The following is a 25,979-nucleotide window of genomic DNA, read 5'->3' as shown; positions in this document are numbered from 1 at the left end:
AGAAGTTAGTAAGATCCTCCTCAGCCTTCTCAAGACTAAACAGTAATAGTTCTCTCAGTCTTAAGAGAAGAAAAAAACAGGACAGGAACTCTTAAATGTGTAACTAAATCTTTTTCTGCTTAGAAAAATACTCAAGGGGTATGCCCAGTTTTAAATTCATGGCAGAATTGCATTTCCTGAAGCTGAAAAATAAAAATGCACATTCTTGAAGGCAGCTTAGTAGATCCGTGCTTGTAAAGCAGAGCAAAAGCAAATTAGCACTACGGAACTGAAGTTGTAGCCTAAGAACAAAGTCTCGTGTGAGCTACATCTTATTTTTATCCAAGAGAATACTTAATTCTATCTTAGAGCCATGGGAGGTTGGTTGGTAGTGAACAGATATTAACTCCTTTTCAAAGGTAGAAGTTAACTACATTACATTTGAGCTGAGGTGAGCTTAGAGTAGTGCACAGAGAAGCTGCAGCAATTCATCTAATGAGTGATAATTTGTTAAAGTGAAGCAATCAGTCTGCAATATGCCATCATTAATAAAAAGTTAAATAATTCAGCAAAGATCCCAGATTAAACAAAGAATTACAACCAATTTTGCTGCAGTACTTTCTTCTTGAATTCTTTAATGCACTTCTGGTAGCCACTCAATTTGATTTGCTTGGTCTTGCTGTGATGTGAAGAATTGTTTTCAAACAGACAGACTCTAAAGGCACTGCTTTTAAGTCCTAACCAATATGCACCCCTACACTTACATAAGTATAAAACTATCTTACTAGGGGCTTGCAGAAGGAGGCCACAATTAAATAATCTAATGGCACAGGTGTAATACCTTATGGAGAGCCAATGTGATGAAAGTTTTTGTGTTAGTGACTTGCAAGACAAGCAACAGGTTATACCTTCACCTGTGCTTTTTCTTTGTGGATCTTCACACAAAATATTATTTATTTTTTTTCTTCCTTTGAAAATGGGAACAATAAAACTTAAGTGCATACAGAGCTTAAGATCCATAAAGATGAAATTATAGGAAGTCCTAATCCTAGTCAAAGAAACTTGGATCTCCATATGAGTTCAAAACATCAGGTACATTAGGTAGTATTAATCAGGAATTTTTAAGCAAAAGTTGTGCCAGACCAGAAGAGAGGATTGTGGGCTTCTCACTACAAACCTGCATAGGATGGGACCAGGCTTCACACAAATACACCAACGACTAGCTTTAAGACAGCTAACAAGGCAAGAGTAAGGATGAAGCTAAGGCAGAATTACCCTCAGCAAACGGAGGTCACTTAGATGTTTACTTGAAATCCCAGCCATGTCCTGAAGCAGTAGAAACAGTCCCGCTATAAAATTTGAACTTGCCAATCTAAGACTTCTGAGGTGAGCATGCAAAGAGCTGTGATCACATCTCTAAATCTCATTGGAGACACACCATCTGTTCATAAATGGTGCACTTTACATTTCCTGCAACACTTCACAACAGTCTTATTTTAAGCTCTAGCTTACGTTTCTCTAACGAATAATAGTACCCACCTTTTTTTTCCCTTCTGCCATATTGTTTTGCTGTCACACAAGCAAGCCAAGCACAAATTACATGAAGCTTCCCTAATTTCTACTATTCCTATGAGATCTAAATTTTATCCCTAGGGCTATCAGAATCTACTTTGAAATGAATTAATTTGAAATCCATAAAGCATTTAGATGCTAACAGCAAATAATTTTAGATATCACTCTGAAGGTTAAGTACATCCTTTTCATCCCAAAGTAATTTTGTTAAAAGGTATTTGAAGACAAAACGATTCCTCCCTCCCCAAAATGTGATGACAATGCCATCAGCTTTGTCTGAATCCCCACAATAGACTTTCCATAAGCGTAAATCTGCAGCTATGCACACAGCAGTTTCTCAGCCTGCCTGCACACACAGCAAGAATTACATTTTCATTTCCAGAGAATGAAGGAAGATCAGCTGTGCAAGCAGCAGGGTACTGACAGCAGCAAGATTAGCATGCAACTGGTTAAAAGCAGCATACTATTTAGCAAGTAGTATTTTTGGAGGGTATTAGTATCATATAAAGTCTATTAAACACTGGAAACAATATTACATTATATGCAAAAATGTAGCTTTTTATCGGGGACAGCTCCTTGTGCATAACCTGTGTCAGAAGAACAAGATATGTAAAACGCTTCTTTGAAAATCATCATCTACAGTGGAAGTCGCAATTTAAAGCCCACATGATAACAAAGTAACAGAATAGCCTTGGAGAAGCTTTTCAAATGCCCTTCTGACATCACTGGAGGCTCCAGCAGATAGAGGCTATATTTGGGCTGGTAAGAGACCAGCTGTGACCTTGCTGAAAAAAATGGTTTTCATCAAGCATATCTATTTGCTAGAGATGCCCAAAGGCTAACAGCAGATGGGAAACAAACGTTTATGAGGTTCAGAAAACTGGACTTTCAGCTGCTTACTGGGCTATGTTTTCTTGGACTTCTCATAGTTACACAGGAGTCATTCAAATTGCTCTTTATTCTTACAACTCTCAGCAGAAAGGTGCAGAGCAGCATCAGAGGGAACTGAAGTCTGGGCCTCCTTTGGTAGCAGGGAGCTTTAAAGCATGCCAAGTAACTCTGTTGTTATTTCAGGAACACTGAAGGGTACATTTCTTTCAGCTTCATACAAACATGCATCAGTCAGGTACGGAACTGCAATTATCTGTATAATTGTGCTGGGATAAGAACTTCCATCATCCAATGAGCAGTCCTTTTTCTTTCTTTGCTAAAGGCATTGATGCTAACACATTCCACACAACAGGCATAAATTTTATTGTAAAAGTTCATCTTCCCTTAGTTAGTATGACAACCTACAGCTCTAATACTTTGTGAATGTTTCATGTCTCTTCATATATGAAACAGAATGAGAAAAACCAGTCATGAGACTTTTCAATATTGAACAGTTGGGGACTATAAAATTCTGAATCACCCAAGAACCTTCCAGTTCTGTTTACCAAACTGGCTCATGGCAGCATGGGAAAGATTCAGAAGGGGTAGAAGCCACCAAGAGGAGAGACTATTTGTCTTGATAAATGTCTACCCTTTTCATTGTATTTTTGTGCCAGTGTTAATGAAAGATGTCTCAGCCAAATGACCAGACCTTCATAATAGCCATTTCTTGGGCTGTTGAAAGAGGTTTTACTGTCTCTCTGAAAATGAGTATTGCAGGAAGAAGGCAACATTTACCTGCAAGTTGTAGTCCTGAAGAATTTTCACCAGCGAGTCTCTCAAATTAGGAATCTCCATGCCCTCCTTAATGCGGTGGATCAGAAGAATGGGATCAACATGGGTTCCAATATTGTTCAACAAACCAGTAATAAAAGCTGAAAACCAAGACATAAAGAAATTAAGAAGAAAATCATGCAAAATACTATGATTACTGTGAAGGTAGTGAGACACTGGAACAGGTTGCCCAGAGAAGTTGTGGATGTTCCCTCCCTTGAAGTGGTCAAGGCCAGGCTGGATGAAGCTTTGAGCAACCTGGTCTAGTGGAAAGTCTTCCTGCCCATGGCAGATGCGTTGGAACTAGATGACATTTAAGGTTCCTTCCAACCCAAACCATGCTACGAAATATCTGATTAAGGGATGCTTTGGTGACAAGCTACAGGCTTTGGCTGATTCTATGACAGTTCTGTACTAAGCTTCTTTTACACATCCTCCATGTTTCTTGCAGCTGTATTTACTTCAATACAGGCCTTTGGGGATAAGAGGAAGAGACGGTTTGGCAACTCACAGAACTTCTGGGGTGTCAGAAAGGAGCACCCAGCACAAACCCACAAGTTAAATAATGCATTTCAATTTAATATGAATTGAAGTACTCAGGCAAATAGTCAGAAAATTAAATACATTACAGTACTACTCCATTGCTAGTTCCAGGGTTTAAAAAGCACTTAATCCAACTCTGACAAGTTTCTAAGCATTGGTGAAAATGACACAAAAGAAGTCTTCTGATTTTTGGAGTGCACCTAAGTGGCTCACTAGAGGGATGAAACTCAGGGCTGCATTTTTCCTTCAGCCTCCAAAACTGAGAAATATTACTGGAGTTGCTCTGCATATGGTCAGATGGAACTGAGAGAATTCTATATGCTTTGAATCCCTTCTGCTCTGAAGATGTCACTAACTGTAGCATCCCTTTTAGTGATGGATCACATTTAAACATGGGTAACATAAGAATAGCTTTCTTCTAAAGGAGTAACAGATTTTAGTTGCTTCTTCCTGTCAGAATTAGTGGCCAAGGAATGAAAAGATATCTAATTCTGACACTAATTCCACAAGACATGCAATCCTTCAGAAGACATCCCCAGAGAAACTTTAAAGCCTTGATTTGAAGCCCCAGAAAAGGTTGCAAAACTAATGGAGTAGATAGTTAAAATAATCCCCTATTTTCTCAGTCCTCTTCTGAGTCTGCCTCCTGAACAAAACTGATGTTGCTTATGAGATGATTTCTGATTCCATTCAAACACCAAACTTGAGTAGCTATTCACATAATGGATGAAAGGCAAAACACACTCTTTATTAAAGATCTTACATTTGTGCCACAGAAACAAAAGAAAACTAGTCAATCTACCAAGGGGCAGAAAGGTGGAGGTTCTTAATTTTCAGAACAGCAAAAGGAAAGCAGTCGCAATAAACACTCTACACAACATCCTCATGAAGCCTGCAGACTGTCTTTTGAGACTGTCTAAAAATAAAGCCTCATTCTGCCAAATTAAAAGCACCGTTCTCCCCATTGTTTGTCATTAAGGACCTAACTATGCAGAGTTTAGCCAAATGTTAAATCCCTGTAGCATGTCCACATGCTGCCTTACTGGAAGTTTTTATGCACAGCAGGACAGCTATGTTGCACTCAACAAACCACATCCCTGGCCATCCAGAAATACCTTCTCTAATATGCAGGAGGATCATTCAATCCTTTAATTGCAATAGCTTTCCACAAAAAAAAAAAAAAAAGAGACAAGGCTTCTGAGAAATTATTCCTCTTACGTGGTTTGTCAATAGAATATAAAATGAGGTCTTCCCAAAGTTCTCCATCATCTTGTTCCTTGGCAAATTCAATAGCTTTATCTACATCTTGCAGCTCTTCCATTATCATCTTCAAGGCACTGCGGCTATTGCCCATCCTACCTAGAAGGAAAAAATATAAGGGATTATACATCCTAAATGCCTATCAATGCTCAGGGCTTTAAGAAGCTCTTTCAGTATGAATTTGGTAACTGTGAAGCTGCCTCAGACAAATTCAATGAAGACCAAATCTGATCTAGTCTGATATAGGAATGCAAACCTCTCAGCATCAGTTATAATCTGAACAAATGCTTGGAGAACTTTGCTGGATTGAGACTTGAAGCCTTTCTTAGGGCTGCGTTGGGTAATATTAGGGATTCTGAACTGGAGCAACATCCAGTGTAAGGGTGAGTGTGTGTATGTATGTATGTATACTATGACATGAAATGTCCCCTTTAAGAGCCTGCATGGGCACCCTTAATTTGCAGCAAGCACAGTACAGTTTACATCTGTGGGAAGTGAGAGGAGGGAAGAGGAAGAAGCAGCAGAAACACCAAACTGTTATTTAAACAAATCCATGAGTAAATCCTACTCTGCTCTCAAATGGTCCTCAAAACATCCTGCTTTCCAAAACAAAGATTGATTAAAAAAATTTCCACTCTGTTCAAGACCAATACATAAGTATTTAAACATGCAAATCTTAACCTTATAGTGTCTCCCATTCAGAGGCAGATTCCGTGATCTGCTGGAGGAGTTACTTTACAATTAATTTTAATAAAAAAAGAAAAAAGGCAACATGAGGAAATGTGCCATGTCAGCAAAAGACAAATACTAAGCTTCTGAGATATATTCAGAATAAAATGTTTTATTTCTCCCATCTCTTCAGACTGGCAGTATTACTCTTCTCTTGAAGACTGTCTCAAAAATACCTCCCCTCAACACCTCCAAAATCCCAGAAAAACACTAAAATGCAGTAACAGAAATATATGGAGTTAAGACATCATATGAACAATACTGTGCTGGGTTTTAGTTTCTACATCATGTTATTTGGTTGTACTGACTGCATGCCAACTTTGTCCCTGGGAAAGTGTTTAACGATATTAGTAATATATCATACATTTTTATAGAATAAACTTTATGACAAGATTAAAGGCATATTGTAATTTATCACACTGAACGTTACTTACTCAGAAGATAGACTGTCTCTTCTACAAAGTTCCTCTGCTGGCAGATCTCAAGAGCCTTGAATTTAAGGGGAGAAGGGAAAGAGAATACAGGGAACCATGTAATGTGCTATTTTATTGATCACAAATGATTCAAGAAACTTAAAGATATTTCTCCATGAAGCTGCATTACTCATTTTCAGGGGAATGCGGCTCCCTTATTATGCACTGCCAGGTCCTCTGGCATTAAGAGGAGAAACTCTGTGACATTAAAAAAAAAATTAAACCCCCAAATTCTCCAATATTAAACATATCTGGAGACAGGACAGGCATGTCAGGCTGGATTCTGCCAATCTCCACCTTTAAATCTACTGGCAAGTTCTTTCATCTGTTTCCAAAATTTGGTTAATCTAAAAGCATAAATGTTATCTGCTGTCAAGACTTGCTTCCTGTACATGGACTTCTGAGGTCTCCCTGGTGATAGAAGACTGCTTGATATTGATAATACAAGACTGCAGATCTCCTCAGGGTAAGCAGAACAGTTTGGGAAAGAAGAGAGAGACCTACAAACTTTGTATCAGTGACCTCCAGGAAGACAAAACAAAACAAAAAATCCACTGCCAATATGAAAGAAGGAGGAAGCATTTCTTGTAAACACTTTGCACGATTACCTAAACTGCCTAACTTTTTACCTACAAGTTTTTAAAAGCAGAAAATTGGCAGGGCTAGTATGCCATAAATGATCCCATGTCTGTTTCCAATCTGGAAGCAGAAAGCAAGCTCAAGATTCACAGCATTCCTGTGAAGACAACCATTCATCAATAAAGACATTTGTACTTGGAACCCAAAACTATAAATGCATAAGATACAGCTACAGCAAAAGAGGTATGTAGGAATTTACTTTTCTTTCATTCTCAAATGGGTCACTATGAAGATTAGAGATACAGATAATGAATTTTGAGGTAGGGGTAAGAGAATTACAGACCAGGTAATTTAGGAGAATGAAAGTGAGAATAATACTAATAAGTTAGAAACACAGCTGACAGCCTTTTTCCTCTCCACTTACAAGTTAAACTACAAAGCCCTAGGTACCGAGTGGCTCTGTATGCTACGTGTTTCCTGGCTGCCATGCTCCCTCTAGAGGAAATCAGGGAAGATTCATACTCCTCTTCCAGCTCATTTTATAGAACGTTTACTAAGCTGCTCTTGAATGAAAAGGGCTTACTTTTAAAGAACAAAAAAAGTATTTCTTCCTACTGGGTTTATAACTTCTGCAAAGCAATAATAAGCATGAATATCTTGCCCTGGCTTTTTGCAATTTATACAGGGAGCTGGGATCTGCCTAATAGGAACCGAAAACACTGTGAAACTGGGAAATTCTTAGTGCCCTTACTATTTCCTTAGGACAAAGACTTGTATGTGGCAGCAGGTGCTACTATGTGATATGTATGGTAAGCATAACTATAGAATTAGCAGTGACAGTAAATTTGATTAAGTTTTATATAGTGTTGGTATCTTTCCTACCTTCCTTAGCCTCTTACTGAAACATATTAATGTTTTAAGATAAGGTTAGAATGACACATTTTCCAACATCCTTTTCTTTCACCTCAGTGACTATTGCACCACACCTTCCACAGGCTCAGAGGTCTCTGACACACTTTTGCTCACAGCTCATAACAAAGCAGTGCCAGCAATGTGCTTGCATCATTTACAAACAGTACTTCTCTGCACTGCCCATCACTGAAGATAGGTACCTGGACCTGCAAGAACTAAAACTAGTTTGGACCAAAAGAAAACAAAGAAAGTGCAGGAAAGGTTTTATACTTAAAACCATGCCCATGTAAATAATACATAAGGCAAAAACTAAGAAGGAATAAGATAACTTAAAAACAAATCAAAAGTCTCTGGCTAGAAACCTCTCAGACTCCTTGCCTGAAAGGACCCTTGAGACAACCTATTTTTCTGTGATGGTTTCAACAAAGATCAAGCCAGCAAGCCTAACAAACTATTTTCCAATGTTTCCTGCTGGTGCACAGTAAAGTTGAGAGAAGCATGCCAAATGAGAGATGTCAGCAGCAGCAGTAAATCTCTTTAGAATGTCAGCCACATAAAATGCAATATTCAATATTACATTTAAAACTACTCTGCTGGTGTCATCACTACAGCTGCAGACAGGGAGGCTTCTTTCACTAAGTCTGATCTGCTCGGTCATTAACAGCGGCAAATACAAATAATAGAATAGTGGACCAACTAAAGAAGAACACTTACATTTCCATTTGATTCACTTGAATTCAAGCAGGGGAAAACACCCAAGACTTTCTTAACTTTTTTTTTGTTTGCCTGTTTGTTTATTTGAGAAGCGTGAGCCATCAAGAAAAATGTAAAGAGGTTATAAGAGGTGGAAACTTGGCACTCTGTAAAACTCCAAGTTTACCAGTGTTAAGTGCAAAAATGAATTACTTCTAGCTCTGATAGTTCAATGACTGTTCAACGACTGTATGTATTATTTGAAAGCAACTCAGGACTTTCGAATACAAATCTAGAAAAAACTCCAGTTACAACTCCTAATTTTTCAGGATCTAATAGTGACTAACTAGTCCTACATTCGGCAAAAAAAAGAATGTTGATTCCTTGCAACCACAAGCAGATAGTCAGTCAGGTCGGGCACTGATGAGTTGATATGCTGTTGCTACACATCAAATGTGAACTCAACTTCTGTATTAGAAATCCCCACCGATTCCTGCCCTGTGAGCTCAGAGAGGAAGGTCTCAGCTCTCAGCTAGCTCTGCAAACCAAGCATCTGCAGGTGATGGCCACAAACTCAAAGGATCCCTCCGTTTGCCAGTAGAGGGCAGTACCAGACACAGATAAACATTCACAACGCTATGAGCTACAGGCAGAAAAACCGAGGACCTGTGTTCAGGTGTTGGGGACTTACCTTCTCCAGCGGGCAGTGCGTGCTGTCTCTGAGAAATGGTAGTAAGTTTGGACGATCATATTCAGCATAAAGGCTGATCTGTTTCTCATGATATCGCTGGCCTTTATGGTGGTCTCTTTTGAAAAGCTTGTGCAAATACTAGGAATCAAGAAAGAATAATCAGAACTCAAAACCACTTGCACAGTATTATTTGTTATCTGGTAATAAAAAAAAAAAAAATCTGTTTCCTAATTTCCTCAGGAATGTGCTAACACATACCAAAAAGCAGAGAGATTAAATCCTGATACAAAGACTAATTTTATATTTTTCTGAAATATTCTCAGCACAACAACCTATAAACCAGGTTTTTGACAACACCTAAGTGACTGTCCTTTAACCATCAAGGAAACTACTGGATTTTGAGTTTTATGGGAAACTATGAAGAAATATGTACAAAGAACCTAGAATAGTTATTCTAGGTAACCCTTTGAATAGGCTGCCCAGGGAGGTGGTAGAGTCGTCATTCCTGGAAGTGTTAAAAAAACCAAGCAGACATGCCACTTAAGGACATGGTTTAGTGGGCACAGTGGTGTTGGGTTGATGCTTGGACTTGATGATCTTAGAGGTCTTTTCCAGCCTTAATGATTCTATGATTCTATACCCTTGACCATTACATATAACAATAGATCCATTTTTTACCACATGAAATGTTTTAACCAAAGCACTTTAAATAGATAATGTGGCAAAGCTTCTTTCCTCCCAGATGAGCACAGAAAAGCCTTGAGAATAATCACAAGGGCCACTTTTATTCAAAGGGAAGTAGGCTTCACACTTCAAAACTGATGCATCCTTTCTGTAACAGGACAGCCAAGACAGGCACCTCGGCAAAGGTCTTTGGCTACAGGCTGCACTCATCACAGAGCTGCTTCCTATAATCAGATCTCTAACACATAAACCTGCTCTCCACCAGATCAATGCCCTGAGCCTCACCTGTACACAGCATCAAGTTAAGCTTTCCTTCCTAATGCAGCCCAAGCCCACGGTTACATGTTACGCATTCCACCGACAGCACGCTGAAACCAAAGAGGTGCTTTTGGAATGGCAATGTGGAGCCACAGCCTTACAGTGACATTGTCATTCTGCACATAGAACAATCCTGCAGTGTATGGAAGTTACAGCCCTAGAACAAGCAGTTCGCTGTTTCTGTGGATCACTAAAATGTACTTCAGAACTGCACCCACCATTCCTCCCAATTTTTGTGTAGGGAAAGAGGAGGGATACAAGCAAAAAAGTAACTGGCCACAGAAGAAAAGTGAGGGCAATGCCATAAGGAGTACCTGACAGGATGTTAACAAGCACTGTGTTATCTAGTTCTCACAGGTACACATTTAATTTTTTTTTTATTATTGCAAAAACGCTATGGCCATGTCAAAAATGGATTAGCAAATGGATGGCTCTGATGATTTTGGGCATTTCGATGTTACATGCACTTTGACAGGATAACAACTATGAAAGATATATCCAGCAAAGACTCTTCAGCTCTACTTGAAACCAACAGAAGTATTTACCACATGCTGCAGCTCAGGCCTGTTTTCTAATTCTTCAACAACTCTGTCAATCTGAAAGAAAGCATATAAATTCCAACAAATTAGCAAATCAGTGATGCACATCACATTGACAGGATTGGAAGAAGGAGGGGTAATATAAGCAAGCATTGGACTGCCATCCCAGGAACTTGTACTCACAGAAATTTTATCTTCATTATCCAAAAGCATGTCTACTGCTTTCTAAAGTAAAGAAAGAGAACCCAGTTAAGCAACAGGTGCACACATTTGCTCACACTCTAGAGTATTATACTTGTTCCCTGACGTGTATCAGATGGATACTGCAGACCTACTCTTTTCAGCAACAGTAATTCAGAGAGCAGTTTGCATAACACCAACACTTCTCTGCAGCACAGCATTACAGGAAAGCACATCATGTATTCTTCCAGAATACTTCTAAGTTTCCACACTAACAGCAATCAATACTGCGTATTTCTATTGCAGTATGCCCATTGAATCATGGGTCACAGAAAGCCACTGCCAAATGGTGCAGAAATATTATCTGTCTCATTGCAAAAGGGAACTGCAGGGTGATGTCTGTATAAGAAACACACAACTCAACCTGCCTTACAACCGGATTCCTCCAAACTATCTGCACATTGACATCCTAACACAAGCAGACAAGACCATGTAAGCAGAGCAGCCACTGGGATTCCGGTTCCGCTTCCTCATACACAAGAGCAAACTCTGATTCACATTCAAAAAATACAAAGCCACAGACTCCTGATATGTCTTAGTCTATTTGATTAAAAAAAAAAAACCCACAACACTTTTTTTCCCCATGTAGTTTAGAATGGGCATACCAAAGACAGCTTTGGTACAGATAGCTCCATATTTTATCTCCAGTGCTTAAACAACCACTGCACTGAAAAATGAGCAGATCTACTTGGTTTCCCCTCAAGGATCATACCAAAAGTTATTTGCTGGGCTTTCATAGCCAGCTGGGAAGAAAGAAGATTGAATTCAGCACAAAATACACACTTCTTGATTTTTGGAATTTAGGTGAATACAAACTTTCAGAAGCTGATTGACTGCAGTGAAGTACATTGGCAAGGGCATTTAATGTATATTTAACATAAATTCACTGCCTCCTTTCTTTTGCATATTAAGAGCATTATTTGATTAGAAATGCAGAAAGAATATCATGATGAATGTCTACTTTACAATCACAACAATGATTCTCGATCTGGCACTCTTCTCACTCTGAGAGATAAGCAAATGAAAATAGAAAGGAGAAACTATAAATCGTCCTTGGGACAGTTACATTGCAGTCTGGGCAAACATCATCTTCCTTAGCTTAGAGCATATCCAGACATTGCAAACATTCTCAGCCTCAACACTATCTTTAGCTCATTTATTTTTCATTTGTACAATTTATATTGGAAAGCAAATATAGAATCATTAAGATGACCATACCTCTGAATCAAAATCCATGAGCAGAACAATTTTATCTCTGATAGAACTGAAAAGATTGTGCTTGTGGATCAACTGGAAGACATCTTTGTGCCTCAGGGTTAGGTAAATTTCTAGGGCTCTGCCATAGCGCTGGTCATAAGTATACCTGATAAAAAACAATGTTGTAATACATATGATACTACATATCTAAGTGTAGGAAAATGACCTATGAGGGACAATGTAAATATACTATAGGAGAAAAAGGTTGTTAGGATGCTACTTGATTGCTGTGATGCACTTTTGTTAAAGGGAAATAAAACACTGGGCAACATAAATTTCAACTCTGCAGCAGCCACTCCATTTGTGTTCTGACCTGTGGTACTCTGCATTTTGATGTTCCCATTTTCAAACCATAGGGGAAGCCACAGAGAACACAAGCTTTTGGAAACTAATTGGAACTCTCTTCAGAGGAAAAAATGTTCTGTTAAAACTTTGGGACAGACTGTAACATAGCTATAGACAATAGCCCTGCTCTGTTCTCTTTAGAGAAGTGGTATGGAAAGAACTCAACATTGGAAACATGATGTGAAAACTGAAGAGCTTTACTGCTGTATCAAGTAGCCTAGAATCGGATGAGTTGTTGCACATTTTTCAGTCACATATTTACAAACACAGAGTAAACTTAAAAATACTATTTTTGAAATAGTGGGGAAAAGATACCATTTAATTTTCCTGTGGGTCACTCTGAAATGCACACTTCACAAAAGAGTCTTCCTCTGACAGCATAAAGAGGAATTCTAGCTATTTGCTTTGGAAAGAGGAGCAGTAAATCCAGTCTTAAACTATTTGCTTTCATACTCAGCATATGCTTTATAAAGAAGAAAGAGTTGCTAAACTGTGCAATCAGGACAGTGGAGAGGAGAGAAAGCCCATCCTCTGCAGGCTGCAGCAAAGCAGAGACTCATGTTAAGAGAATAAAGCAAACATTTATAAACTACAGTGTGCTACTTCAAGTTCACTCTTTGTAAAAGCAGTTTAAAAACTGCACTCACAATTCTGCAAGCGTTCGCAGCAGAGTCCTGTTCTGTGGATCTTTCTTCAGGTGATCCACTACAGCTTGTACAATGATTGTGTTGTTGTAGAGATCTCCCGGCCACTCTTTTATCAGGGTTGCAAACCCCTAAGTGTATAAGAGATTGTAACAGAAACAGAAAGAACTGCCTAAGGAACATTTCAAAACATCAAAGCATCAGCTAAGTCTCTGAAATGATACCTGCTGTGCTTCACCTCTAAGCCACTTTCACATGCCCACAGACAGGCACAGGGCAGAACACAGATTTTCCTTCTTAGAGCAGTGTTATTAAGATTCATAACACTGAATCTCTTTCAGGTGCTGCAGGCCTTGTGCATTAAATATATGCTGCATTAAATAAACTAAAAATACCAGCATTTCTAATAAATAATCAATCTCACAGTATGTATGTGCTCTGAAGAACATTCTCTAAAATGTATTCTCTAAGAAACAAACCCAAAATTAATCTTTTAATATTTTTTCATTATTGTGGAACTGTCCATTGATAATCTATTTAAATACAGTAGAGAATATGCTGTCAGAATTCCCCACTGGTGACATTAACTGTTGCATGTGGACGTGTCAGGATGCAGTACCTCGTAGTCACTCTCCAGAAACTCATGCAGGACCATTTCGTAGATCAAAGGTTTCAAAACTGGATCCCGTCTGGGCAAGTAACGACTAATTGCCTATAGGGACAAAGAGAACGAAGTGTCAGAACGGCAAGGACATGGAAGACCCTGATAAACTGATGATAGAGGAAAAAAAAAATGTTGTGAAACAAAAAACCCAAAGCTCTTCATATGGTATTTCATATTATCAAGTATGAATATGTTTGTTTCATATTTACTTTAGGATTGCACACACTGGAATGGTATTACTTATCTGAAAGAACCGTTGTTAGAAATACAGAAGGCAAGACACTAGTTAGAAAGAGAGAATCATCCATAGTCCTTAGAGAAGTTTGAGTATTTACTGCTAGTCTTTTACAAAGCAAAATTCATAAAAGACCTCTCAAAAGAAGGAAGTTCTCAAAATTCATTTAGTCCAGTCTTGATCTTGTATATTTTGTAAAAGGGTAAAAGCATTCACCAGCTGAAAAACATTTCCTTTTGCTTTATGACTTACTGTGATGTCACTACATTCTACAGAGAGTTCTGTTTTGTCAGCTATTTTTACATGCCCAAATGAAAATCAATTTGGAATACATCTTTCCATGGAAAAGAGTGAAGGCATGTGATCTGTTACTTTGCAGGAGATGTTAAGGAACTGTGTTCTGGCAGGCAGTAGACAAGAACCTGCCATAATGAATCAGCTCATACCCTGGAATTTCAGCACAGCATCTTATTAGCACTATTATTCCATGCAACTAGAGGCCAAGGTAATTAGCACCTGCCAAAATAAACCCTACTGCTAGCAGCTGTGTTGGGACTTTGGGTGTTGTAGCTGAAGGCCAAACACTCAGAGATGTTGCCTGTTGCCCACTAATGGCATGTGGTGCAGTAGCCCTTTGGTACTGAAGTTGCTTGAACAAGGCAGGAGAAATAACATCTCACTATAATTTATTTTTTTTGCAGTTTTACAGACAGCAATGGCTATTCACAAAAAATTCTCCTAGGATCCAAATCAAAACAATTGCCTAAGTTATATATTCCTTTACAGCCTTCCACCTGTAGGTGAGAAAGGAAGTAAAGATAAAAGAGCAATAAAAAGAAAAGCAGTGCTGAAGACTTTGCAAAAATTAAAAGTTCATTGCTCACAGGAGACCTCTCCTCTCACCCCACTGTTTGAGCTTGGCCAGTCTTTGAAATGTAGTGTGCTGCCAACATCAGCTCCAATCGTCTGCCACAGAAATCAATAGCTAACTCAGGGCACGGGTCTTGCCAGCTGACCTGAGGAATAGTATCCCTGACCTGCTCATAAAAAAGCCCCTTCTGAACATAAAGCAAGGTAGACATCAGCTGTAGACTTGAAGGGAGAGGACATTCTCCAATGGCCATTTTTATTCCCACTTTCTACCTTCCTAGACTTGCCTGACAGGCTTTGCTGCAACTCCTGGCCATGGTTCAGCTGCACAGGGAGCTGTGGAGCAGTGCAGCTTCCTTGTGGTGTGGGGGCCAGGCTTCCTCAGGAAGAAAATCTTTCCTGCCTCAAGTCCCACTGCTTTGAAGAAAAATCAGAACCACCCCAAAGACTGAGAAGCATCCAAGTTATTTTTAAGCCTAGGCACAAAGGTGAGCTAAGACCCATGCTGGAGATCACAAATTCTTCCTATGAGATGAAAGAGGTCATCTGAATAATGGTGCTCTATGCTATGCTCACCACAGTCAGGTGAAGCCTTTCATGTGTCCTCTAACCAATGTTTTGGTCATTAAAGCGTTACTACCCCTGGCTGATTATCCTGCACCCCTGCTGAAAGTCACTGCTGCCACAGCAGAGTCAATGGAATGGAGAAAATCCTTCATGCCGCCACGGCCAGTGCTCGCAGAGTTGGGAGTTTTCCTTCACATTCACCTTCCTCAGCAGTCTGAGCTGGATTTTACACTGAAGGGACTCAAGCACAAGCACATATTTCCATTAACCTATCACTGCTGGAGGAGAGGAACAGATCATTGCATGGCTCCAAAATCTTGAAACTGCCATAACACAGTTTGCTGGAGGACATTCATTGAAGGCACAAGAGATGTCAAGATACCAAAATTCAGTCTCTTACAGCCAAACAGGACCTTTTAATACAGAACACTGAAAAAAAACCCTGAACCCACAAAACAGACAAACAAGACACTCACTCCACAGGCTTTTACACGGGGGCATCACTAATTAGTCCCTCTGCAGGAGGGCACATTTAAACCTTTAGGTTTAGTGCCATCTTAGTTATTCAGATTAGATTAGAAACATCAGATTTCAGGCAATCACTTATATGCAGTATAAATTCTTCACAAAAATTCCTTTTCAAAAATATACTTTGTCTCAAATACAGTCTCCTCAGCAGGATTTAAAGTTGTAATAGCCCAGAAACACTATAGTGTTTAATACCCTATGGTTGAGATAATAGGAAGTAATTCCAAATAGCATACAAGTGGCTCCAAGCTTTACAAGAACCCCTTCATTTAGATCTGCCTTAGCTTAGTTCATCCTTTATGATATTCAGGTCTCATATGCAATTGAAATAGTAAAATAAGAAAGGCATGTTCTAGAACTGGTGAACCTGCTTTAACAGGGGGTTTGAACTTGATGATCTCCAGAGGTCCCTTCCAACTCCACTCTGTGAACTGCAGCTTGAAGCTGAATAACATAATGGACTGCATCTTATGTTTTTCTAAGTCCCCTTTCAAGGGACTGAAAACAACCAACTGTTTAGAAAGGCAGTAATTCAGCAGAGATGATTTTACAGCAAACCGGCAAATATTTTTGTATTTTACACTCTGCTGGATGACATAAGTGGACTCAAGAAAAACATCCACTGCAGACACTTGTATCTAAAAAACAAAATAAACCCAAAAGGACTAAAAAGCTGTGTATGAAAATTTCACCTGCACTCAGGTCCTTTATTGAATTGAAATAAAGAGAGAGAAACATGAGATTTCATCTCCCAAGGTGGCAAAGAGCACATGAACCCACTAAGAACTCATACAAAAGCCAAGGCTATTCTTGCACTGGAGTGGCTCTAAAACAACAGTCAGACATATCTGAAAACCATAATGCTGAAATACTTTTGCTCTGAACAGAATTAAACAGCTCAAAACCAGCAAGGGAGTGCATGCTGCGAGATCTTAATAATATCTTCTTTTAGGCTCATTAAGTTTAAACAGGAAGACATAAAATTGAGAAATAAATGTACACGTGTTACCAAAGGGAGCGTGTATAACGTTTTGTACTGGTTTGGCAGTGACAGCACCATAGCCTCATGTCCTGGGCAATTTATTAACTGAGACTCCCATATGAAACTTATATAGTTATGGTAGCTGGATTGCAACCAGGGAAAACACAAGACAGGGCTGATTGCTCCTCTTTCTTGCCACCATTTCTAGCACAGAGTATGCTTTTTTCCTGCTGCTCTGAAATTTAACTTCTCTGATGCTTAAAGCTGTGGGTCTGTTACAAGAGACTCGAGTTTTCAGGAAAGGCTGGCAGCCAGAGAGGCTATTTTCCTTAAGAGTTGGGGTAGAACTTCCCTGGACATATTGGAGGAGTGTGAAATGTAAATGGGAAAGATGTATTTAACTGTGAGTATCTTTGCAAGTAAAGGCCTTGGGCCTCTGTCTTCTTTTTGGGAGCTACTAAATTAAAATAGTGCCTGCCTGTGCTATGCCTCCAACTGTTTTAAGGCATGTAAACATATATACATTGATCTGAAAGACAACTGTAAAACTATAGGTCTGGGGCAGGAATTTCAAGGGCAGTGTTTTACCCTGCTACCACTCTGGGCCACTAAATGTGATCCTTTAGATAGTTGGTTAAAACATGTAGGCAATATAGCATGCCAGTTTCTTGAGTGTGGGGACAGAAATTAACTTACCTTTAGCTGACCTATTTCTTTGAACTTGTAAACTTCAAATTCCCAGAGTTCTGTGTTTTTGCCAAGAATTTTCTGGCACTTTCTGGAAGGAAGATGAAAGGGGAAAGAACAAAATTAGCTACACAAAGTAATATACATTTAATAGCATTGCTGCAAGAATTCCTTTCTTTCTTCTCCCTAGACGTTTTCAAAGATGACTCATTTTGGCAATTATTGCTTCAATGAGAGTATACCAGGTACTCCTTCTTTTAGATCTTACAATTTTGTTGCATCCAAGAGGAGTTAACTGCTTACTTTGCATTCACCCTTATTAGCCATATTAGCTTGATGAGTGAAGTTACTAAATCTCAACTGAGAAAAATCAAGCACTTAAAAACATATGCTTACAAATAAATGAAAATACAAATCTTGGGTAATTTCTGATCCTTACTTTAGATGTCCATATTTGACATTTTTGTTTATACCCACATAACTACAAACTACCTTCTGATGGTCTCACATGTAATGATGCACTAACAACACCCAAAGAAAACTTCAGTTTTGAAAATCTAGCATGACTTTGGAAAATCAAGGCTCTTTCAAAAATATCTCTTGCAATTCTAGTTAAACCTTAGGAAGTTTAAGTAACTTTCGAATCATTACAGGCAAGAACATGAAGGGCACAGTAATTCATCTGTGTTTTGAAACTTCAGGAACTCCAGATCACATAGCAAATCAACATCACAAAATACTTCAGAATCAATAATTTGCTTTTGCTTTTTCCCTGCACAGAGACACATGTTAGCCATAGAAAACCTTTAACAATGAGTTACCGAGCAGCCAGGTCATACTCTCCTTTCTCCACTAGGTGATTTATATAGGCTAAGCCAATGTCCTGAAGGGAATAAAAATAAAGAATTAGTTCTAAAAGTTTTGAAGTCAACTACTTGACTGCAACAATAACTATCATTCCAGCTGTATGCACTGCTGTTAAATCAAGCACCGGGCCCTAAATGGATATTTCAAATTCTCCTTTAGATGTAGAGTCCACAGAACAGTCAACAAAAAAATTCCTTGTGTAGACTGCCCAGGGGTTCAAATTCAGATGCTCTTTTAGATAATTCTCATAACCTTATTGATGCTGAGAAGAATGAGCTATTTCTGCATGTTAAGCATTATTCAAAAGACATAGCTGATCATTCAGTGCTTGCATTAGTTACCCCAAAAAGAAAACTACCAGCCATTGTACGAGATACTTTTTCTGTCAACACAAAGATGACAGTATAAGGAAAGATGCTGTAGATCTGTGGCTGTTTAGGACTCTTGCATTCCATTCAAAACATGCAAAGGGGCAATGGTCATTACTGCAACCTGAAAAATCTCCAGACTTGTCAGGGGATGTGAGTGTGGTGTCACTGGTCTGATCACTGCTGAGCAGTGAGAGAATGAGTGGTTTAAAACCCTGTACCCCTAATCCTTATCTTGGTGTTAACATTTTTTTCTCCTCAACATATTCTGTGGTGTTTGCATTAGAGACAAACAGCCAATAACTCTGCTTGTCTATGCCCACACTGAATTTTATTCTCATGAAGCAAATCTCTGCAAACCTAAAGAAAAGGTTTTATGTTTCCTCCTCCTAATGTATTGCCAGGACCACCTTTAAGAATTCTTTACGTCTTTAAGCAAGGGTAACAAAGCAGCTAAATCATACCAACTGTGTGAGAGGTGACAGCAATTAGGTCTTGATTCAACTTCTGGACTACACCAGAATTTTTAAGACATACTGATTCACAATGTGTGTATTATAGCAGTAATCTGGCTAAAAATTAAACACATCTTCTAACACTTTGTACTTAAATCCAAACTTTTATGTAAAGAAGCAGCAGTATTAATGAAATACCAGTGTTTTCACACTGAAGACAATTTAAACAAAAATAACCAAAACAGCGCTAAAATGAGTAATGCTTTTGTGGCTATTACATCATTTAATCCCTTTTGTCTTAAACATACTCTGCTGCTCTGTGCAGGGACTATTAAACATGAGAAGTAACTGTAGAGGAGAAAAATAGCTTCACTATGTAAAATAATGAGAATTGCAAAGCAGCATGAAAAAGTTAGATGTGAAGCCTGCAAGTGAATTTCAATAGCATTTAAATGCTTTTCCAATTGCACCTATTAAACTCCTCCCAAAACCTTGTCACGTGTATAAGGTAAAAGTCATGGAGAAACGTGTCACCTCCCCCATCCAATTTTTAATATTACAATACTGTGTGTGACTTGAAACAACAGTAAATTTAATACAAAAGGAAAAGCAAACAGAAACCCCATCAGCAATCAGAGAAGTGGAAATCTCTTCCTTCTAATGTCAGCGGTGCCTTCACAAAATCCAGACCCTTTTGTGTTGCACATGCTAACATTTCTGCTCTGCAGCTGAAGCCAAGAAATCGAATGCTAGTTGGAGTATGCCTGACAGCTATTGTCTGGTGAGATACAGGACAGGGATTGTACTTGTAGCATCTCGCAGCAATCTAAGCAAAATCAGATATTTTGTTTGGAGTAGAAGTTTTGAGACTTACCAAAATCTTGTGCTTTTTAATGGTTTTCTGACTGATCTCAGCTGCCATCAACGCTTCCTATATTCACAAAGTAGAAAACAGAGATACTAACCAAATGCATAAAACATCCAATACAGAAAGAACTAGAACTGTATAAGCCAACTATTTTTCAGAGCAAGGTGAATTTGAAGCACTAGAATTTTTAATGCCATGGTTGGATGAACAGCTTTGAATTCATACTCAAACAAAAGCAGTCAACCAAAGAGAAAACTACTTTTGTTTCCATCTGGGTTCACTCTCCATTTCTATATTAGGATTGAATCGTAAGATTACAACACAGCAGACAATGCAATCACATTGGATCATTTTCAAATGAGAACCCTTCACTACCAAAACCTGTGAAAAAAATCATCAGGAAAGGTGGTGGGGAAAGGTTACCTTTCACTTTCCCAGCCCAAAAGTCTTCTCCAGTCAGACTGATTTATATTTAAGTGTCATTTGCTGCTGTTCTACTTCTTTCAAAACATACAGCAACAAAGCTGGCACTTTCACAAACAAAATGAAACCTTTAACATAAATCATAACACACAGGCTATCTACCACCTTGAATGGCATTCAAGAAAGCACCCACACAGCTGTCACTTGCAAATTACTGGAGTCTTCAGGGACCAAATGCTGTCATTTACATAAACTGCAGAACTGCACTCATCATATGAGTTTGCTATTCAGATTCAAAACCATCCAGAAGGATTTAAACAAATCTGCATGAGGAATATCATGACTGCGTTAACAAAAGGAGTACGTGATGAATGGATTTCCCACTTTCTTTTTTTTTCTTACAATGGGCAACGAACAAATAACAGGTGAGTAAGAATTTGCAGGCTACTTTATGCATCATAACAAGTGTTCCAAGTCATTAACTGCAGGACATCAAAATCCAGAACACTGGCTGTGTGTTGATATTGTCTGTAAGAACTTATAGCTTTAGGTGTTTAAATACACATGCTTAAACACATCAATATTTATGCAGCCACATACTGAACTGCTTTTTTTCCAAGGGGGAAAAAAAATATTTTTTTAATATAGACTCTTTGCTTTTTTGTGAGTGACACTACTTTCAGTACCAGCACCTGCAGTTTAAGACCACAACACTTAACCTCTAAAAGCTTCAACACTGAAGATAGGTCATGTGGAGCAACACACAGTATCCTAACACAACCTTTTCGTTCTACAATGGAAGTGATATAGAACAGGAAAAATCTATTATGGTCTCACCACATCCATCTTTCTTGCTTTTTTAACTGGGACAGAAAAATATCCACATAGCTCATTAGTTAACAGTTCTGCTGCTTTAAAGCTGAAACTCAGCTTTAATAATTTTCAGTGACAGATAATACATTTCATATCTGCTACTGAGAGTACTATTCGGAGCCTCTAATTCAGCTACCTCACTTGAATGCAACTCAGATGAGTTGTTTCAGTAGGAAGACTAACTCTCCAGAGAGATGAAGAGATGTATAGTCAGTGTCTACCTTTCATAAGCATTTAGTCAATGACTGCAGGAACAGAAACTATTCAGTCCAAATGACCTAGCAAAGTTCATCGCCCCACTTCAACTGCCAAACCAGGAAATCTTGAAGGAAAAAATATAAACATTACTTCATATTTCTTCTTCTCCAGAAGCCAGTCAATGTGGTCATCTTGGTCCCGCTCTTTGGCCACAACCACATCTCTTGGGCTGATGATATAGAAAAGTGATTCACCTTCTGAATACTCTGCAAACGCATACACAGTTCTGTTATTATTATATGTTCCTTAAGTAAAGGCCCGCTTTTTAGTATACCCTTGAGGGGAATTTAAAAAGAGAAGATGTAAAGAAGACAGCAAGGCTACTCTTCCAGAACATGCTTGTTTAGGAGGTCTCCAATAAATTAAAATCAGTTTAAATGGCAAAACATCTCTGAAAAAAATAAAAATCACTAAAGCTTATTGCAAATTCTGATTCATCCACTATGTGTAAACTTTATGATTGTTTAGAACACATTATTATACTTTTAGAGGACTATTAAACTACATAGTCTGCAATAAACTTATCCTCCCCATCAAGGTCAAGGCCATCAAAAGCATAAATGACAGATGACATAACCCCTGGGGACACAGCACATCATTACAGCAATGCACTTGCAATGCTATAAGTTAAGGTTGTATGTATAATGCATATGCTTATACCATAAGCCTTTATTTTTGAGAAAGCTGAAAGCAAAAATATACTTATAGGTAAAATCTAAAATGACTGTTGAGAATAGTTATTATTTCTACAGAACCCAGAAACCTTATCAATATTCTGTAAGTACAGGAAAGAAAGCCACCCCCCATGCTCTATCTGTATCTATGCAAGCATACAAATACACTCCTGAGCTAATAAGCAATTCACAAAATAATGCTTGTTTTAAAGCAATTAAAAAAACCTTAAGACTTGTCAGATTAACTATAATATTCATTAAGCATAAAAGTAGAACTGTGGGCATCAATCTTCAGCCTAGGGATAGTATAAAGAAGTCCCAACTCCACTGATAGCAGTAGAGATGTTTCTGAGATTTATTCATATACACAAAGGGGCCTGCCAAGACTATCATTTGAAGCATGCTGCCAGAAAAGATTCTACAACTCAACTTCACCGATTTTAAAATCCAGAAGGAGTCTCTATGTATAACACAGGCTATATAATCTTCACCAAGGAATTTCACAACAGTTTTCACAGAATCACAGAACATTATGGGTTGGAAGTGACCTGAAAAGATCCTCTAGTTTTGTTATGCATCTTTCTGAACTACAACACATACCTCAGAAAACCATCTCATCTGATTTAAGCTGCTGATATATATTGTGCCAGGACTCAATCTCGCTGCCTGTTAGGTAATTAAACCTAACTCTGGCTGAATTCCAGTTTCCATTTGTTACATTTTGCCATCCTGGGGTCTATTATATGCATCAGCTTTGTGAATACAGGGAAGATAAACAACAGTGTGCCCCTTTTAAGTTGGTCCAGGTGCATCATACTATTGAAACAACAGTTACTCCATCTTTGTCACTTAAGCAGCTTTTCCAGACACTGTACCACTTCATTTCACTATTTTGAAGTCCTTTGTGTCCTGTGGATCACATGTTGAATACATCTCCATCAAAAATACTGCTTTCCATGATACTGGAGAACATGTGAGATCTGTATTTCTGCCTTCCTCAATATTTCTGATTAAATAGATGGCATTACAGATCATGATGTTAAGTAGGCACATTTGTTTTCTTTCATGTGACTGGTTCCTTCCACTTTACACTGCAGTGTCATAAGCAGTTACAGATAGTTATTCAAGTAAATGGTGCAAAAATAAAAAAAGACGGTGAGTTTTCCCAAATCAAGTCTTTTTTAACCAAGTTCTGAAAACAAAACAATATTAAGAACACCTACCTAAATGATAATCTCTACATTCATTTTCCTGAAATCCTCGTACTGTTAATGCATCAGAAGAGATCTCTTCACAGGACTCAGGTAGTGGTTGTACAATATCCAGTCTAGGCCTTGCACAACACTCCACTTCCTAGAAAAACAGTGACATTTTAGTTGCCTCCTGCATGATTCACCTGAGCAATGCCAGCTGATGGTCACCTACAGACAGGGCTGAAATCCAATAGCTGCAAACATTCCCAAAGAGTTGCAAACCACTCAAGTTACAAAGTTGTGTTCCACAGAGTAGCTGTAATTGCATCTCAAATACCACATAAAATCATCTCTACTGTTGGCTTGCTTTCATTGAACAGATCAGTGCAGAGAAGATTTAGACAAGACACAGTTCTAACCCTTCCTCTGAGTTAACTCACTATTTTTTACTCCTGTTCACAGAAGATTTCATGGCTATCACAGATGATCACCAACCTTTGTGTTCAACAAGCAACAGAACAATTTAAGACACATTATCAGCTGATCTCAAGCCCTGAAGGATAGAGCTCTATGAATCAATGATACCAAAATGAACTTGTGGGGGTTTGTTCATTTGTTTTAGCTGGTGTTTAAGTTTGCACTTTTAAGTGTCCAGCAGCAATAGGGAAAAATTAAATTGAAAATAATCTAAAACCCTTGCTGATGATCTTAGAGTAACATGAACTTTCAAGTGCACTGTACATTGTCATGGTAAGACAACATCATGGATTTTCATCTTTTATACAAGGGAAGCTACTGTCTTCAGCTAGATGTAACTTTAATTAAGCCAAGACAATCCCTTATTTTGTACTTTTGGCTGTGAATTCTAACAAAATATAGAATGAAAGAGAAAGAAGGCATACAAAGTGGATTTAGACAGTTCTAGCCTACCCATTTGGCACCCGCACCATCTGAATTTAACTTCCCCAGTGCAAGTGATAAAAAATAGGAAAAAAAAATAAAAAAAAAGCAAACCCCCAAACGAAACACTAAAAAAAAAAAAACAACACTAAAAACCCAAACTAAAAACAAACAAACAAACAAAGCAAGCTACAAGTTGCATTCTGACCCAATTTTTGTATAGTAGGAAGCTGTCATTTGAAAACTATGAAATCAAGGGTAAGAATAGTAGTGTTCCTCAGAAGCCAACAGGATTTGTAGCGAGCAGCACTTCAGCTGCAATCTCAAATAGCTTGGGCTACACGGAGTCAAGACACTACAGAGGAGTTCCCACCACACCAGGACATGGACATGGTGTCAAGGACAAGAATACTTTTGTTTCCTTGCTAGAGTTACTCAGAGTACCGTGAAGTTACCCAACTCCAGCATTTAAAGTTTGTTTTAAAAGCTAATTAAAAGCAAATACATGAAGGAAAAAAAAATTCCTGTGTTCTATTACCTTTATTATATCACCTGAAATTCTCTTTTCATCTTCCCTTCCTGAAGCAGTTGGAATGACTTTAACCTTCATCAGTCCCTACCTCCTTTAAACCAGCCCCTTTCTCATGCTACTTCTTCATTAACAGCAGCTTCCCACCTTCCTTGCTCCCTAGCATTTCAACCCACCTTTTCCTTTCCTTCCCTTATCCCATTTGTCTACCTCCTTTTCTATCACTGACTCTCTCTTACTGGAGAACTACTGTACTGCCTCTCTTGGGGACCACTGCCATGACATTATTATTCTCCTTAATATAAATAAAGAAACAATAATCTGACATCCTGCAGCAGAGCTGGAAGCTAACCTTATTGATTTTAGCAGGCTCAAGCACTTGTTTGAACCTACAGCTTTTCATTGCCTAGCAACTTGTGCACCCAGTTGCTTAAGGTTACTATGGTGATGGCTGCCTAACGCAGAGGTACTATCAAAGTGATGATCAAGAGCATTTGCCATTCTCACACCACAACTTCAAGGAGTTCCTGCACTGCCTTGCCTTTCATTTGGCAATATGAAATAAATGTTGGAGACAGATGCAGCATTTGCCTGTGTGCAGTGAACACAGCTGACATGAATTTAAATTCTGACCTATCTACACTTGCACCTGGGTACACACAACTAAAATCTTGGAAGTAAGAGAGACAATGGTGCCACTGGCTTACAATCATGGACCCCAATCCATAACAGTTGCCCGAGTTGATTAACTGCACTACTCTCATTTCTTCTAAGATGCAGTGTTAGCAAGCCCCTCATAGCTTACAGAGATTCTTCACTTCTTTTGGTGCAGAAATAGCAGAAAGACAGAAAAGGAGAGAAAAAGAGAGGAAGGAA

At 38.6% G+C, this 25,979-nt stretch overlaps 1 protein-coding gene across 2 annotated transcripts in view; it reads right to left on the bottom strand.

Annotated features, from left to right (window-relative positions):
- Positions 1-25,979, bottom strand: part of VPS41 (VPS41 subunit of HOPS complex) — an 81,844-nt gene that overhangs the window by 7,724 nt on the left and 48,141 nt on the right. For both annotated transcript variants that reach the window (XM_054384849.1, XM_054384850.1), the window contains 14 exons: positions 23,705-23,834; positions 21,898-22,013; positions 20,260-20,316; positions 18,517-18,578; positions 17,705-17,786; positions 13,782-13,874; positions 13,166-13,293; positions 12,135-12,279; positions 10,860-10,901; positions 10,683-10,733; positions 9,136-9,273; positions 6,222-6,276; positions 5,017-5,157; positions 3,220-3,356 (listed from right to left, as the gene is read on the bottom strand). In XM_054384849.1, the coding sequence (XP_054240824.1) occupies positions 3,220-3,356; positions 5,017-5,157; positions 6,222-6,276; positions 9,136-9,273; positions 10,683-10,733; positions 10,860-10,901; positions 12,135-12,279; positions 13,166-13,293; positions 13,782-13,874; positions 17,705-17,786; positions 18,517-18,578; positions 20,260-20,316; positions 21,898-22,013; positions 23,705-23,834 (1,377 nt within the window). The remainder of the gene's footprint in view (positions 1-3,219; positions 3,357-5,016; positions 5,158-6,221; positions 6,277-9,135; positions 9,274-10,682; positions 10,734-10,859; positions 10,902-12,134; positions 12,280-13,165; positions 13,294-13,781; positions 13,875-17,704; positions 17,787-18,516; positions 18,579-20,259; positions 20,317-21,897; positions 22,014-23,704; positions 23,835-25,979) is intronic.

This window comes from Indicator indicator, chromosome 11 (assembly GCF_027791375.1).
Source record: "Indicator indicator isolate 239-I01 chromosome 11, UM_Iind_1.1, whole genome shotgun sequence".
NCBI lineage: Eukaryota > Metazoa > Chordata > Aves > Piciformes > Indicatoridae > Indicator > Indicator indicator.
This window is presented reverse-complemented; position numbering and strand designations above follow the sequence as displayed.